Below are 18,443 nucleotides of genomic sequence, written 5' to 3'. Positions count from 1 at the left end.
ATTATTACTATATGGGGGACATTGCAGGGGGTCATTATAACTATATGGGGGACATTGCAGGGGGGCATTATAACTATATGGGGAACATTGCAGGGGACAATATAACTATATGGGGGACATTGCAGGGGGACAATATAACTATATGGGGGACATTGTAGGGGGACAATATAACTATATGGGGGACATTGCAGGGGACAATATAACTATATGGGGGACATTGCAGGGGGACAATATAACTATATGGGGGACATTGCAGGGGGACAATATAACTATATGGGGGACATTGCAGGGGGACAATATAACTATATGGGGGACATTGTAGGGGACAATATAACTATATGGGGGACATTGCAGGGGGACAATATAACTATATGGGGGACATTGCAGGGGGACAATATAACTATATGGGGGACATTGCAGGGGACAATATAACTATATGGGGGACATTGCAGGGGGACAATATAACTATATAGGGGACAATACAGGGATACATTATTAGTATATGGGGTGAGGGGGCTGGTTGAGGGTGTGAAGGGGGAGATAGGGGACGCTGGTTGAGGGGGGAGTGAGGGGTTGAGTGGGGGCTGGGTAAGGGGTGGAAAGAGAGGGATGCTTTTACTTTTTTGGGGGGGGGGGGCATTGTGGCATTTTGCACTGGGATTTGATTATAGTTTTTTTTTTTTGTGGTTTTTTTTTATAGTCCGGCCCTCCGACGGTCTTAGGGACAGTGAACTGGCCCCCTGCGTGAAAAGTTTGGGGACCCCTGACCTAGACTGTCAGCAATACCCTACACTGCCAGCAATACCTTACACTGCCAGCAATACCTTACACTGCCAGCATTACCCTACACTGCCAGCAATACCCTACACTGCCAGCATTACCCTACACTGCCAGCAATACCCTACACTGCCAGCAACAACCTACACTGCCAGCAATACCCTACACTGCCTGCAACAACCTATACTGCCTGCAATACCATACACTGCCAGAAATACCTTACACTGCTAGCAATACCCTACACTGCCAGCAACAACCTACACTGCCAGCAATACCCTACACTGCCTGCAACAACCTATACTGCCTGCAATACCCTACACTGCCTGCAACAACCTACACTGCCAGCAATACCCTACACTGCCAGCAATACCTTACACTGCCAGCAATACCTTACACTGCCAGCATTACCCTACACTGCCAGCAACAACCTACACTGCCAGCAATACCCTACACTGCCAGCAATACCTTACACTGCCAGCAATACCTTACACTGCCAGCAATACCCTACACTGCCAGCAACAACCTACACTGCCAGCAATACCCTATACTGCCTGCAATACCCTACACTGCCAGCAATACCCTACACTGCCTGCAATACCCTATACTGCCAGCAATACCCTACACTGCCAGCAATACTGTACACTGCCAGCAATACCCTACACTGCCAGCAATACTGTACACTGCCAGCAATACTGTACACTGCCAGCAACAACCTACACTGCAGGCAATATACTACACTACCAGCAACAACCTACACTGCCTGCAATACCCTACACTGCCAGCAATACCTTACACTGCCTGCAATACCCTACACTGCCAGCAACAACCTACACTGCCTGCAATACCCTACACTGCCAGCAATACCCTACACTGCCAGCAACAACCTACACTGCCTGCAATACCTTACATTGCCAGCAATACCTTACACTGCCTGCAATACCCTACACTGCCTGCAATACCCTACACTGCCAGCAATACCCTAAGCTGCCTGCAATACCCTACACTGCCTGCAATATCCTACACTGCCAGCAATACACTACACTGCCTGCTATACCCTACACTGCCAGCAACAACCTACACTGCCTGCAATACCTTACACTGCCTGCAATGCCCTACACTGCCTGCAATTCTCTACACTGCCAGCAATACCCTACACTGCCTGCAATACCTTACACTGCCTGCAACAACCTACACTGCCTGCAATACCCTAAACTGCCAGCAATACCCTACACTGCCTGCAATACCCTACGCTGCCAGTAATACCCTACACTGCCTGCAATACCCTACATTGCCTGCAATAGCCTACACTGCCTGTAATACCCTACACTGCCTATAATACCCTACACTGCCTGCAATACCCTACATTGCCTGCAATAGCCTACACTGCCTGCAATACCCTACACTGCGTGCAATACCCTACATTGCCTGCAATACCTTACACTGCCTGCAATACCCTACACTGCCTGCAATACCCTACACTGCCAGCAATACCTTTACTGCCGACAATACCCTACACTGCCAGCAATACCCTACACTGCCTGCAATACCCTACATTGCCTGCAATACCTTACACTGCCTGCAATACCCTACACTGCCAGCAATACTGTACACTGCCAGCAACAACCTACACTGCCTGCAATACCCTACACTGCCTGCAATATCCTACACTGCCTGCAATACCCTACACTGCCAGCAACAACCTACACTGCCTGCAATACCCTACACTGCCAGCAATACCCTACACTGCCAGCAACAACCTACACTGCCTGCAATACCTTACACTGCCAGCAATACCTTACACTGCCTGCAATACCCTACACTGCCTGCAATACCTTACACTGCCAGCAATACCCTAAGCTGCCTGCAATACCCTACACTGCCTGCAATACCCTACACTGCCTGCAATATCCTACACTGCCAGCAATACCTTCACTGCCAGCAACAACCTACACTGCCTGCAATACCCTTCACTGCCTGCAATTCCCTACACTGCCAGCAATACCCTACACTGCCTGCAATACCTTACACTGCCTGCAATACCCTACACTGCCTGCAACAACCTACACTGCCAGCAATACCCTACACTGCCTGCAATTACCTACACTGCCTGCAATACCCTAAACTGCCTGCAATACCTTACACTGCCAGCAATACCCTACACTGCCTGCAATACCTTTACTGCCTGCAATACCCTACATTGCCTGCAATACCCTACAATGCCAGCAATACCTTACACTGCCTGCAATACCCTACACTGCCTGCAATACCTTACACTGCCTGCAATACCCTACACTGACAGCAATACCCACAACTGCTTGCAATACCCACAACTGCCTGCAATACCCACAACTGCCTGTAATACCCTACACTGGCAGTGGCCACATTTGTGTGTCCAGCTGAGTGTTTGCTACAATTGTATCCAGAGTAGACAATGCTCTGTGAGCTTAGACTCCATTTTGGCACACTAACAGAAATTTGTGGAGCTGCTGATGACTTTAGCTCACAGAGCATTGTCTAGACTGGATACAATTGTATTCTCAACTGAGAGCAGGACTAGCTATGTACAATGTATCAGTCTGGGGTCCAGGCTGTAGAGCTCACAGAGCATTGTCTAGACTGGCTACAATTGTATCACTTCTCAGCTGAGAGCAGGACTAGCTATGTACAATGTATCAGTCTGGGGTCCAGGCTGTAGAGCTCACAGAGCATTGTCTAGCCTGGATACAATTGTATTACTTCTCAGCTGAGAGCAGGACTAGCTATGTACAATGTATCAGTCTGGGGTCCAGGCTGTAGAGCTCACAGAGCATTGTCTAGACTTGATACAATTGTATCACTTCTCAGCTGAGAGCAGGACTAGCTGTGTACAATGTATCAGTCTGAACTCCAGGCTGTAGAGCTCACAGAGCATTGTCTAGACTGGATACAATTGTATCACTTCTCAGCTGAGAGCAGGACTAGCTATGTACAATGTATCAGGCTGGGGCCCAGGCTGTAGAGCTCACAGAGCATTGTCTAGACTGGATACAACTGTATCCCTTCTCAGCTGAGAGCAGGACTAGCTATGTACAATGTATCAGTCTGGAGTCCAGGCTGTAGAGCTCACAGAGCATTGTCTAGACTGGATACAATTGTATCACTTCTCAGCTGGAAGCAGGACTAGCTATGTACAATGTATTAGTCTGGAGTCCAGGCTGTAGAGCTCACAGAGCATTGTCTAGACTGGATACAATTGTATCACTTCTCAGCTGAGAGCAGGACTAGCTATGTACAATGTATTAGTCTGGAGTCCAGGCTGTAGAGCTCACAGAGCATTGTCTAGACTGGATACAACTGTATCACTTCTCAGCTGAGAGCAGGACTAGCTATGTACAATGTATCAGTCTGGGGTCCAGGCTGTTTAGCTCACAGAGCATTACCTGGAGTGTCCCTTTTACCACTTATACTTGTATTACAGTCATTACCTTTATGAGATGCTCCAGTCTGTTGAAGGGAAGAGGTTGTGTTGGGTCTTCGGGTTCAGTCCCCTCAGTTTCTCCTGTAAACCACAGCTCTACCTTACAGGGGAGAATTTAGAAATATATTTAACTAACATATATAAGAGAAGACGCACACTCACTGACAAAAACAAACAAACAAAAAAACGCACCACAAAGGCATGGTTGACATCAATTGAAACTTTCTATGTGATTACAATATCTGAGTGAATGGAGTTTATAGGGAAAAACTACAGGGGCTCCAGGACCCCGTTGGTTGCCTCAAGGGGTGAACACTGTTGTATGCGTTGGCCTCACATCATTACACCAGCAGGGGGCAGTGTGTCCTCCCCACACCATTACACCAGCAGCCAGCAGTGTGTCCTCCTCACATCATCACACCAGCAGGGGGTAGTGTGCCCTCCCCACATCATCACACCAGCAGGGGGCAGTGAGTCATCCCCACATCATCACACCAGCAGGGGGCAGTGAGTCCACCCCACATCATTACTCTCGCAGGGGCAGTGAGTTCTCCTTACATCATCACACCAACAGGGGGCAGTGAGTCCTCCCAACATAATCACACCAGCAGGGGGCAGTGAGTCCTCCCCACATCATTACACCAGCAGGGGGCAGTGAGTCATCCCCACATCATCACACCAGCAGGGGGCAGTGAGTCTCCCCACATCTTTACACCAGCAGGGTGCAGTGAGTTCTCCCCACATCATTACACCAGCAGGGGGCAGTGAGTCCTCCCCACATCATCACACCAGCAGGGGGCAGTGAGTCCTCCCCACATCATTACCCCAGCAGGGGCAGTGAGTCCTCCCCACATCATCACACCAGCAGGGGGCAGTGTGTCCTCCCCACATCATTACACCAGCAGGGGCAGTGAGTCCTCCCCACATCATCACACCAACAGGGGCAGTGGTCAGCACTCCGTGTTAATGCAATGGTCCACGTGGAAGGAAGCAAGGTCCCAATCACATAAAAGAAAAAAGTCCCGGCACTCACTAATGTTTCACCATTTTTTTCGGTTTCACATATCCACTCACAGCATGAATGTAGGAAGCATTTTGGCAATAGCCTTTTTCAACTGCTGGTGTGATCTATCTAGAAACTGTCAGCACACACAATAATCAAGTGGCTGAGCCGCACCAACGATCCTTGTATTTTTTGTGCAGTCACATATATGTTTATATCTGTGCTGTCAGTTTCCAGATCACACAAGCAGTGTATACATACCTACTGCACTGCTGTGTGATCTGGAATTGTCAGTTCCTGTCCGGTTCGCCTTTGTAACTACAGGTCGCCACACACGCCTCTTCCAGAATAACTAATAGCCAGAGGAAGCGAGTGCAGCGGTCAGAGAGCTGGACTGAAGAGAGCGGGATGCCGGATCACACAGCAGTGCATGAAAGCTACAAGGATTGTTCATGCAGCCCAGCCACTTGATTATTGTGCCATGTAAAGGCACTGCTGTCTCTGCAGAGCATTAAGTAGGCTAGGAGTCCAACTTAGTTCCAAATTAGAGTTCACATGAATTCCCTTTGGTGGTGGGACCAGCTGGAGAGAGAGGAACACAGGCACACAGATTGGTGTATTAAATTGGCGCCAATGTCAGGCCGTGTAAAAGGACCCTAAGTTTATTAACCTTTGGCTTAGAAATTCCTCATGTCTACATGCTCAGCGCTGTTACCTCTGTATATATCAGTCACCTGATTGTACTGATCTTCATGCACAGTGCCGTATCCACTGCTATCTATGGCCTGGAACCTCTGCAGGGTCTCCAGGAGCTGGGCCAGAGACGGGTATGGCCAGGGAGAAGAAACAGATAGCAAAAACTTTCGCCAATTCACAGAGTCAAAGCCGTCCGACAACACAGAGGTTATTTCCTGGATCTGGAATTCAGATAGAACAGCACCAATATGTCAGAAGGGTTTATTTTTTATGACAGGTAAGCTTTAACCACTTAATAACTGGGATATTTAGATTTTGCTTCATTGTTCATTGTCTTCATTGTTCTCTACGGAGAGGGGAGGGGTGGAGAGAGATGAGGCACCAAAACAGGACAACAAAGAGTTAATTTACAGCTACATCACTGGGCTATGTCCTCTGAAGTCAGCACTGACCTCTCTGACCTCTCAACAGCGGCTTTCACACAGGTCCCACTGTGTAATCCTTTGTTCTCTTCTCTCTGCTGGCGACTAATCTCCCTCCTTTCTCCTCCCCCTCCCCTCTCCATAGAACAGACAGGGGCATGTCTGATGTAACAAAACGTAATTTCCTGACAATGAGCAGTGAATGAGAGAGGAGGGAGGGGGGACCTGGGGAAAGTCTTTTTGAATGCACATAATGGCATATTTGCCTAATAAACCCAATTACAAAGTTTCTTAAAATTGCCTGTAGTATCGATTTCTGCTCCATTTTTGAACATAGAGTTTCAAATTAATAGCAGAGATGTACAGATAAATGATAAACTTGTGACTGTCTGCAGCCACCACTAGGGGGAGCCCAAGAGATTTTATGTATACTTTGAATTTAATAATAAAAAGGTTGGACCTAAAAACAACATAAAAAGATGTTGAAAGGCGGAACAATCCCTTTAAAGGGTTTGTCCCATTAGAACGTATCCCCTATTCCTTATCCCATGGCCTCTTTAAGGGCTACTTATATATCTGTACAGTTCTGCAAAAGACATATCTTCACTGGGGCAGTGATATCTCAACACCGCGTTGGTGTACCATTTGGGCACTATGTGATAGGCCACAAGAGGAAGGGGCATGGGGCACCATCTAACCCAAGGCTGGCACTGTCCAGAAGTTGTCACTTGGAACTTAGCTGGAAATGTAAACTTACCTCAGATAGTGGAAGATGCATCCATACATCCGGGAGAGCATCGTCCCCAAAAGTCATCGAAGTCAGATCCACCAAAATATCTGAGAATAACTTACTTGACATAAGACCTATAAGAAAGAATTTGTTCTAAGTTACCGACCACCACTTAAGCATTGATCTGGCTGGCTTATTTATAGCTATAATATACATAGTTATATATAATATACATTATGTATACAATACATATAGTGTGAATTGTATAGATAACTCACCACCAGGGGCCACTTGCAGGAACTGCTTGTGCAATCTGTGGAGTTGAGATACGGTAAGTGTGGCCCCAGGAGGGTTCTCCACCGGTGGAGGTCTCGGTTCCGGTACAGGATCAGGAAGCACTTTTATATCAGAGTTCACATAGAAATCAGTTTGCTCCAGGCAGAGTTCATACTGTATCTTTGTGCCGGTTTCTACACAGTGATGGGCAATCTGGATCAGCTTTCCAATGCTGTGAATAAACGAATGCTGCATCACCGGTAAATCTGATGATGCCTGACTAGAATTCCTCCCCAGTACCCAACACTATAAATGTTCCCCATAGACTATACAGCAGTGCTTCCCAACATGTGGCCACAGCCACTGCAAAACTACAACCCCCCCCCCCAAGCATGCAATGGCAGCTGAGTTGCAGTTCTGCATAAGCTGTAGAGCCACAGGTTGGGCAACGCTGCTCTGGGCTTCATGTCGTACCTTGACATCTCTGCCAGAAATCGCGCTCCCAGCCACATGTCCATGTCTTTATAAGCCTGCTCCGCTCTTATCACAATCTCCTGGCACATTTCTAAGGCTTTTACTTTTATCAGTTCAAGTCTGGAGTTCACAGAGGCCTCTGAAAAAAGTTATAAGAAAAAAACATCAGGAAAAGGCTCTAACAGTATGGGGCACTGCTGAACTAAACAAGGAAAGTTATAAAAATAAAATACTCAGTAAAAGGTACGAGGATCACATATGAGGCACTATTAAGCTGAACAAAAAGTTATTACAGTACAGTTACAGTATGAGGATCACATAGAGGGCAGCTGTTAGGCTTTGCAAAACGTTATATAAAAAAGTTTCAGTAAAAGGCTCTAACAGAGATATATGAAACACTGCTGGGGTGAACAAAGAAAGTTATAAAAAAACGCCAGTAAAAGGCTCTATGTTAAGATCACATAGGGGTTCTGCAGAGTGGAATAAAGAAAGGTATGAAAAAAACATCAGTAAAAGGCTCTAACAATGTGAGCATCACATACGAGCAACTTCTGAGCTGAACAAAGAAATTTATTTAAAAAAAGGTTCAGTAAAAGATTCTAATGGTATGAGAATCAGATATGGGGCTCATCTGAGCTCAATAAAGAAAGTTATAAAAAAGCTTCAGTAAAAGGCTCTAACAGTACGAGAACCACATATAGGGCACTGCTGAGGTCAACAAAGAAAGTTATAAAACACACTTCAGTAAAAGGCTCTAACAGTACGAGGATCATATATGGGGCACTTCAGACACACTTTTGTTACCAGCACCGACCTTCACATTCAAGGGCGCTCAGATATTCCTGCTTCATCTTCATCTTACAGTCCTGTTTCTTCTGCAGCTCTGAGTTCTCCTCTGGGGCCGGAGGTGGGGGTGTGGGGGCTGCCGGTCCCGGTGATTTCCCTCCTAGAATAAAGAACAGACATACAAATCAGGACTGGACATTATATCTTCACTACACTTCTACCATTTGCACATTTTCCCATGAAGCTCTGCTGTAAGGCTCTGTGCACCAGATAGAGATCCTCAATGAGAAGCAGAGCCCCTCTGAAAACGATGCACGGCATCTCCTCCTACATGCTGAACTCCAAGATATATATCTTTACAACAGAACCAGCTATATGTTCCCAAAAAAGTATTATTCCTCCTGTACCCCTGTAACAGATCCCCAGGGTCTACCCCTCCCCCATGTCTCCATGGTGGACCAATACAATTACGTGAGGTACAGAGAAGATCCATCTGCCAGCTATAGTGCCTTTATACCTATACCATCCAGTGTTCCTCCATGGTCACATGGGCATTTATTCCCACCACCACTAGGGGGCACTAACCTTTCTTCCTGACGGGTGATTTCTTTTTTGCCCCTTTTTGGCTGCTCTGAGAGACTTTAGCTCTTTCTTTTTCCTTCAGCTCCAGCATCTGGCGCTCCTTCTCCTCCTCCACCTCCAGGGATTGTTTTTCAATTGTTACCTGGGGGGTAAAATGTACGAGCTGATATAAAACACATACAAAAGGGGGAAAAAGGGAACATATAAAACACCACCTAGCAGCCATAGAATAAAAGGGATTGTCAAGGTTTTGAAAAACATGGCTGCTTTCTTCCAGAAACACCGCTACTTTTGTCCTCAGTTTGGGTGTGGTATTAAAGCTCAGTTCCATTGAAGTGAATGGAGCTGAATTGTAGTACCACACACAACCTGAAGACAGGGGTGGCGCACAGAAGTGGCTGTCCTTTTTCTAATCTTGGATAGCCCCTTTATAATGGTATGGCTGACCGGAGAATAATACAGAGTAAATAATGTACAGCCATCTGTGACAACCGCTCGGTGAACCTGTGACCTTCCCCTCCATCCCCCCCCCCCCCCGCTCTCCTATCAATGACTGACATAAATCTCTTATATGTTTCTCAGAAACAGACGTAGTGAAAAAATTGCTGAATAGTTTCTACAATTCGAGAAAGGGAAATATCTCAAGTGACGGTTAAAGAACGTATGACTGCACTGCAGACCACTGCAATATTACATTCCCAGTTGCCATCACCTTCCCCGCCCCCAAGTCCGACACAGTGCTGACACCTCTGTTCATGTCAGGAACTGTCCAGAGCAGGAGAGGTTTTCTGTGGGGATTTGCTACTGCTCTGGACAGTTCCTGACATGGACAGAGGTGGCAGCGGAGAACACTGTATCAGACTGGAAAGAATACATCACTTCCTGCAGGACATACAGCAGCTGATAAGTACTGGAGGACTTATGATTTACTTCTATAAATAGAAATAAATTACAAATATGTATAACTTTCTGACCCCAGTTGATATAAAAAAATATTTCAGAGTATTACTTTAAAACACTGAATAGAAAGGGATCATTCTTTCAATGTTTTACCATATTAGCAATGGCTGCCAGTGCTGTCTGCCATGCATCATGAATGAGCTTCTGATCGCCCTCAGGGAGCTGTCCGGTCACCTCCACGCTGACATCCTCCTTTCCTTTCACAGTAGCTGACTTACTCTTCTGTTTTGCAGAGCTCACCTCTGGCGTCGGAGGTCTCCTGGGAACCAAGGGAATCCTTCAGGAAACATAGGGAAAGTCAATTTATACACAATGGTATCCAGTGTTGACAATGCTCTGTGAGCTCTACAGCCTGGACTCCAGACTGATACATTGTACATAGCTAGTCCTGCTCCCAGCTGAGAAGTGATACAACTGTATCCAGTCTAGACAATGCTCTGTGAGCTCTACAGCCTGGACCCCAGACTGATACATTGTACATAGCTAGTCCTGCTCTCAGCTGAGATATAGATACAGTTGTATCCAGTCTAGACAATGCTCTGTGAGCTCTACAGCCTGGACTCCAGACTAATACATTGTACATAGCTAGTCCTGCTCTCAGCTGAGAAGTGATACAATTGTATCCAGTCTAGACAATGCTCTGTGAGCTCTACAGCCTGGACCCCAGACTGATACATTGTGCATAGCTAGTCCTGCTCTCAGCTGAGATATAGATACAGTTGAATCCAGTCTAGACAATGCTCTGTGAGCTCTACAGCCTGGACTCCAGACTGATACATTGTACATAGCTAGTCCTGCTCTCAGCTGAGAAGTCATACAACTGTATCCAGTCTAGACAATGCTCTGTGAGCTCTACAGCCTGGACTCCCGACTGATACATTGTACATAGCTAGTCCTGCTCTCATCTGAGAATACAATTGTATCCAGTCTAGACAATGCTCTGTGAGCTCTACAGCCTGGACTCCAGACTGATACATTGTACATAGCTAGTCCTGCTCTCAGCTGAGTATACAATGGTATCCAGTCTAGACATACATGTTACGGTACGAGGCCTCACTATATTGCTCCGGCCCACTTTCCCCCAAGCCCGGTGGTAATAAATTTGCCCACAGAGCGTCTACCATGTGACACGTCAGCGAGGATCCTACATAGACGCTGTACATTAGTGGTCAGGACACTTCTAAGAATAGTGTCATCTTCTCGCACTTTACAGAAGAGATGTCAGATATGTGACAGATGTGATGGGGGTGACAAGAGCTTCTGCAGGTCAATGAGAAAAAGGGAAGTCAAGAACTGCCACCATAGCGGAGGGGGTATGCTGGCACCGTCACAGGCCAGGGAAGGGGCTAAGCTTATATTTATCCTAACGGACTGCAGTCTCATGGCTAACAGTCATCATATATACATGGTGGAGTTGGAGCTAGGGTCCGGGTGGATCTCCTTAGAGTCTGATTCTAGTGGGTCCGACCTCCGGTATCAGCTTGGTCATGAGTGTGTTTAGTGACCTCTGCAGTAAAGTGCATCACCAGTCATAAAAGGGTTAATTCTTCAGATGTGTTTACCTGTGGTAACCATGGCAACCATTCACTGTGATGACAAGCGCTTATGTCATAAATAAGTTTACATAAAGCAATGCACTGCGCCCTGATCATCGCCAACTTGGATGCACCAGAGGACCTTGAGTTTGACCACTTTACTCCTCCCTTCCCTTGATAGAATTTGGACGTTCTAGCAGGAAAAAAAAGTTGACTGCTTTAGTCTACTGCTTTAGACTACCCAGAGTCTCCACCTTCTTGAGAAGTGGTCCTGGATCTGAGAGGGAGAAGAGATACATCCCCCTAGCCATCAATAAGTTGACAGATATTGCAGCCAGATCTCTCTCACATCCAGTTTATTATATATTTATAGTATGATATTGCCCTCTAAGCCTAGGGGAGGGGCAACTCTCCAGCCATGGCTCCCTCAAGGTTTCCTCCACGGGAGGTTTTTCCTCGCCTGAGTGCTGGAGAGTGACTCTTTGTGAGTTGAGGATCTGCCATTTGTCAGTGTCATGAAATTTTAAATAAAATTATGACCCTTTGACACTTGATTACAATCTGTTGTGTCTTTATTTTGCGTTATTTGGTTTAATTTATTATGCTTGGGAGTTAGGAGCCCATCACATATTGCAGGGTCATCTGTCTGCTACACGGAACAATCACCTGCACAGGATGGAGCAGTGGACAGTACAGCTTCTGCATGCATGAGCGTGTCCCAGGATTAAAGTTACACTAAAATTGTGAAATGCAAATAGAAAAAAGAAAAACATGTATCACAAAGTATATACCTATATCTGCAAGGTGTAAATTATGGCAGAAATGTACACCTGCTCCCGAGCAGACAGGCGCAGGTCCCGTCGGATTTACGGTAAGCGCTTTAAATATCAGCCGATTTGGGCGATTATCGCTCAGTGTAATAGGGCCCTTAGTCGCAGGATCTTAACTCTGGGATAGAATTATCCAGCTCTTCCTATCCATGTCAGCTAACGCCACATCAGACCTATAGCAGAGTTTGATGAATCTTCCCATCTGTTTCTGGATAAGATTATCAAACTAGAAGGTTTGTAAGGTTGCTGTAGACTGCACTTTCGCTTCTTCTTTTACGCACAATCCGTAATGAAGAACTTCTAAGAAGTTAACAAAATAAAAGAAAGCTGCTTCAATTTCACAACTATTGCAGACAGCGGGCACACAGTCTCTACCATCAGACTCGATATGCAGGAACCTATTACTCATATGGGGGATTGCTTTACCCTATACTACACAGAACGAGGACGATAGAGGATTAGAGATGGTGACACAGCAGGACGTGGATTTCCTGATGACTATCAGGAAATCATTGAAAGATAAAAAGGTCAAGAAAGTCTTCTGTGTGTAATGAGGAGGATGGAAGCCTCTGCACCCCGACCACACAGCCACACGGGGGCGACACCTGGACTCTCCAAGGGAGGAGCCCATTGTTACAAACAGCAGGTTACACTCCTATATATCATAATCACTGGGGGCAGCAGGCACAGTGCCCAGTTATATGCACCCCCTTCCTGCTGTGCCCAGGTGTCTGCTCCCTCTCCTTGCTGTGCCCAAGTGTCTGCTCCCTCTCCTTGCTGTGCCTAAGTGTCTGCTCCCTCTCCTTGCTGTGCCTAGGTGTCTGCTCTCTCTCCTTGCTGTGCCCAGGGGTCTGCTCCCCCCGCTGTGCCCAGGTATTTGCCTTCCCTTGCTGTGCCCGGGTGTCTACACCCCTTGGTGTGCCCAGGTTTCTGCTCCCCCCTGCTGTGCCCAGGTGTCTGCTTCCCCTGCTGTGCCCAGGTGTCTGCCCCCTGCTATGCCCTGGTGTCTGCCCCCCCTGCTATGCCCAGGTGTCTGCTCCCCCCCTGCTGTGCCCAGGTGTCTGCTCCCCCCCTGCTGTGCCTGGGTGTTTGCCCTCCCCCTGTTGTGCCTGGGTGCCTGCTCTCCCCCTTGCTGTGCCAAGGTTTCTGCCCTCCCCCCCTGCTGTGCCCAGGTGTCTGCCCTCCTCTGCTGAACCCAAGTGTCTGCTCCCCAACTGCGGTGCCCAGGTGTCTGCTTCTCCCCTGCTGTGCCCCGGTGTCTGCTTCCCCACCTGCTGTGTCCAGGTGTTTGCCCCCCCATTGTGCCCTGGTATCTCCCCCTCTCCATGCTGTGCAATTCTTGTTATATGATGTCAGACTTTCTTCATTAGGTGACATCACTGCTGTATATGATCTTATTTACCTTCTTAGGGTGTTAGATTCCTCCGGTGAGTCGGCATTAGACATGTCCAGAAGAGGGATGCGGACAAACTCCTGAGCGCCCTCTGCTGGAATCTTATTCTGCATCCCATCATAGTAGTCACGAAGAAAGCGCATTGTATCCTGGAAACGATCCACCTCCACCTACATATACAGAAAAGTGATGTATCAATGGTTATATTACCACTCACTATGTCCATTAATACAGAACAATGGACATGGTCTCCCCCATCTTCTTTGATCTCCTTGCAGGAGATTTATCAAACATGGTGTAAAGTGAAACTGGCTCAGTTGCCCCTAGCAACCAATCAGATTCCACCTTTCATTTTCAAAAGAGTCTGTGAGGAATGAAAGGTGGAATCTGATTGGTTGCTAGGGGCAACTGAGCCAGTTTCACTTTACACCATGTTTGATAAATCCCCCCCCTTGTCCGTAACAATGTCTGCAGTATGGCCCCTGGGGCATTATCTGCTTCCATAAGTGGGTCCCGCTCTCATAAAGGGGGGGGGACTTACTGTGTACAATGGTTAAGTAGGTGGTACGCCAGGACACAAGGTCTCCAGCAGAACATTCCCCATTACACTGCCCCTGCCATCTTGTATTCTTCCTATAAGCCTTTCTTATATTGGGGTTTTGTTCTGGAAACAAGATTCTGAAGCTTTCTGGATTTTAAATAAAATGTAAATGCAACAAAAAAGAAAAAAATTTTTATGACTGGCACAAGACTTCCTGTGGTGATCCCCTCCGGCGGCCCTTACTACCTGAAAACCCACAACCACAAGTCCAGGGAGTCTGTATGTATCATGTGTACAGGTCAGATAGCTGGTGGCATACATCGTACCTGGTATATACATGACATATACCCTCACAGCAGCTGCCAGTGAGATTAATGGTGCCGGAGTGGAAGTGAATGAAGAAGTGAGGAAACCAGTAATGCCTGAGCCTGGGAACTGTGCACAAACCACATTCCCAATGATGAGAGCGGCAGGGTACGGTTATCACATCACTAAATACTCATCCCCACCTGCACCACCGCACCCTGTCAGCTTCCCCACACCGCTCCTATGTATAGTAATATCCTGGTTTCTATAGTTAGTAGCCCGATCAAAGCTGGGCACAAAATCCAACAAGGGCCCCCGACTGACCTAGGCTGTGCCATATTCTGCACATTAGACCTGTCAACAGTCTAAAGGTTCCCATACACTTTAGACTTTTGATGGCTGTACCCACCAGTCGCAGAGAGTTCGGCCATCAGTATATGGGGCTCTCCTGGCCGCCCACCAACAGATGATGTTGGTGCTCATAGGAGTTGAGAGTGATGGAAAATTTCATGTCCCGAACCCAGTCACTGGACTACATTCAGGTCAATAAAGTGAATGGGGCTACTGCCAGTACGCCATGGTATATGTCAGCTTCCCAATGCTGATGAACAGTATACTGTACCCTGAATGTAAGGGGCAAACGTGATATTGGCAGCCCCTATACATATAGAGACTGCCCCCCGAAGTCTGCTGATAGGAAAATAAGAAATGGATACATGATGCTGTAAGACTGCCCATCTATGTTCCTCTAGAGACATGTGGATCCAGGGTGTCTGGCAGATGCTTATCCTTGTCTCCAAACAGCAATATAATTATATTTGCGTTTCTTCTACTTAAAAGGGTTATCCAAGATTAGAAAAACATGGCTGCTTTCTTCCAGAAACAGCACCACTCTTGTCCTCAGTTTGTGTGGGGTATTGCAGCTTAGCTCCACTGAAGTGAATAGAGCCAAGTTGTAATGCCTCACACAACCTGAGGACGGGGGTGGCACTGTCTATGAAAAAAGGCAGCCATGTGTTTCTAGTCGTGTAAAATGCATGTGAAAGAATAATAGGTAAAGTTTTGCTTTCACATAGAAATACCTGCATCAATGAAAAAAAATGGTTCATGAGTATTCCCACATGGTCCTCCAGCCAGCCATCGCTCATGACATTGGCCCTCTCCTGCTCGGCCTCCTCCTTTCTGTTGTCACAGATATCCCACAGACGATCTCTTAAATCCTTTATTGGGAAAAGAGGAGAAGGTAACAAAAATGTTTAATGACTTAGAGAGCCATGCTGACTGCATCCCACAACTGCCAGAGGGTCAATACAGCCAACATCACCATTGAAGTTGATATTTCTTGATAAAAAAACCTCATCATGTTTTTGTTCCTCCTCACTTACATCCACTCTTTGGTGCAGTTCTGCTTTCGTCTCACCATCTCCCCTCATGTCCTCCGCAATGGAGTTGAAGTCAGATTGCCACTGAGACACAAACTCCTGCTTATGGTCCGGCCGCCGCAAATAGTCCTTGAATTTGTTCCTGAAAGAACAGATCACGATATTAGCAAAGCTATACAGCAAAAATCCCATGTGTGCAACAAGTTCCTATAACGGAGTGTTTGTGATCCCTACTGTACCCCTCCCTAATAGTGCAAATGGGCATGTTAGGATGTTTTACTGCACCCATGAGCCTAGCATGTACCATGTAGAGGTGAGGAGGTGGTGCCATGACGAATCATAAGGATTTTACTAACAGTAATGCAGTAAAGGGGTTGTGAGCTTTATGTGCCCCCTGTGAGTTGTTAAGGTGCCCCCTCTGAGTGGTTATATGCTCCCTGTGAGTGGTTAGGGTGTCCCTTGAAAGTGGTTAAAGGGGTACTCCAGTGAAACACATTACAAAGTTATATAACTTTGTAATATGCTTCATTTACCTATCTGCCCCCCCTTCCCTATCTTTTCCCCCCTCAACCCCCCACCAGGAAGTGAAGTAAACTCATTCTTACCTAATGACTGCTGACCCCGGGCTGCTCTGTGGAAGCCATTTTGTGACAATGACATCATCAAGAGGGAGGCGGGTCTAAGCCCTGTTAGGCCAGCCTCCCTTTGTCAGATGACTCAGGTTGCTCAGCTCTGATTGGCGGAACAAGATGTAAGCCATCTAACAGTTTTACAGAGTCAGTTAGACATCACAGGAGACAAAGTGCATCATGGGAAACCCCAAACCAGGAAGCGAAGAAAAAATGAAGACACAAACTGGAGCTTCAGTTCAGTTTTTTTTTATCAGTGCCGGAGTACCCCTTTAAGTGCCCCCTGTGAGTGGTTAGGTTGCCCCCTCTCAGTGGTTAGGGTGCCACCTGTGAGTGGCTAGATGCCCCCTGTGAGTGGTTAGGTTGCCCCCTGTAAGTGGTTAGGTGCCCCCTGTGAGTGGTTAGGTGCGCCCTGTGAGTGGTTAGGTTGCCCCCTGTGAGTGGTTAGGGTGGCCCTCACATGTACCTGATATCATACAGATAATGAATCATAATAAGCCGCTCCTCTCTCAGGCTCCTCAATCCAACTTTGACATGGTTATCATAGGTCTCGTCTATGGTTTCCCAGTAGGGAACTAAGAATTCGGGAACTTCCTGTGTGAAAGAAATTGTAAAAACTATTTTCTCTAGTATTGGTTGTATCATTGCTTTACGTCACTGTGAAATATTGTTCCAAAGAGAAAAAAGGAGGAAACTACTAGTACTCCTAAATACACAGCATTACCGGTACTTTCCACTTAAAGGGAATGTGTCATCAGAAAATAACTTTTTGTTTAAATACCTGTTTTTATGTTAAACATATTTTTAAAGAATTTTTGGTGACATTTCTTCTGATTTTCTATTTCTCAATCTATAGTATAAAATAATCCTGATAAAAGAAGTCTGCTGTAAAGTGATCTGTACAGCATTGCAGCCTCATGTGACACCAGTAGGTAGATAGCATCAATACAAGACAATAGCAGCTCCCTGTGGAATGACTTCTTTAAAGGTCACAGAGCACGCTCAATGATGTTTTACATTCATCTAATAGGAACAGACTCTGTCTATTGTCGTCTATGTCCACGAGTCTAACTGTAAAGCATGTCACTAAATGCTGTTAAAAACAGCCCAGGCAAATATGGCAGCCCTTGTAACAATCTACAAATAGTGAAATACATCAGAAAATAGTCAGAAGTTAAAAGATAGAAACAAATTAGAATAAAAGAACAAGTTTTTTTTTTATCTGACTCCAATAAGTAAAAGAAGATTTAGGCAACACATTCCCTTTAAGGGTATAGTAATAATTCTCTGCCCTAGGACACCAGGGATACAAACATCAATCCATTTTATGCCTTAGACCGCCAGGGGTACCAAAATAAATCTCTTCTTCACTGCAGACCCCCAGGGATATAAATATTAATCCATTCTCTGCCCCAGAACACCAGGGATACCAAAATAAATCTCTTCTCCACTGCAGACCACCCGGGATATAAATATTAATCCATTCTCTGCCCCAGAACACCAGGGATACCAAAATAAATCTCTTCTCCACTGCAGACCACCAGGGATATTAATATTAATCCATTCTCTGCCCCAGAACACCAGGGATACCAAAATAAATTTCTTCTCCACTGGAGATCACCAGGCATATTAATATTAATCCATTCTCTGCCCTAGACCACCAG

The 18,443-nt window shown here is 46.3% G+C and overlaps 1 protein-coding gene across 3 annotated transcripts in view; it reads right to left on the bottom strand.

The window, feature by feature from the left end:
• The window catches only part of SPEF2 (sperm flagellar 2), a 100,173-nt gene that overhangs the window by 3,531 nt on the left and 78,199 nt on the right, over positions 1–18,443 (bottom strand). The window contains exons 22-33 of one of the 3 annotated variants that reach the window (XM_069963060.1): positions 17,246–17,373; positions 16,154–16,292; positions 15,851–15,988; positions 13,931–14,091; positions 10,257–10,440; positions 9,207–9,345; positions 8,650–8,781; positions 7,836–7,974; positions 7,364–7,593; positions 7,113–7,219; positions 5,972–6,154; positions 4,242–4,334 (exon numbers count right to left, since the gene is read on the bottom strand). In XM_069963060.1, coding sequence (XP_069819161.1) covers positions 4,242–4,334; positions 5,972–6,154; positions 7,113–7,219; positions 7,364–7,593; positions 7,836–7,974; positions 8,650–8,781; positions 9,207–9,345; positions 10,257–10,440; positions 13,931–14,091; positions 15,851–15,988; positions 16,154–16,292; positions 17,246–17,373 — 1,773 coding nt within the window. The remainder of the gene's footprint in view (positions 1–4,241; positions 4,335–5,971; positions 6,155–7,112; positions 7,220–7,363; positions 7,594–7,835; positions 7,975–8,649; positions 8,782–9,206; positions 9,346–10,256; positions 10,441–13,930; positions 14,092–15,850; positions 15,989–16,153; positions 16,293–17,245; positions 17,374–18,443) is intronic. The other 2 variants (XM_069963061.1, XM_069963063.1) reach the window with 2 other exon arrangements.

This window comes from Dendropsophus ebraccatus, chromosome 3, assembly GCF_027789765.1.
Source record: "Dendropsophus ebraccatus isolate aDenEbr1 chromosome 3, aDenEbr1.pat, whole genome shotgun sequence".
NCBI classification, from domain to species: domain Eukaryota; kingdom Metazoa; phylum Chordata; class Amphibia; order Anura; family Hylidae; genus Dendropsophus; species Dendropsophus ebraccatus.
The sequence above is the reverse complement of the archived record's forward strand: the minus strand, read 5'-3'. Positions and strand labels throughout refer to the sequence as shown.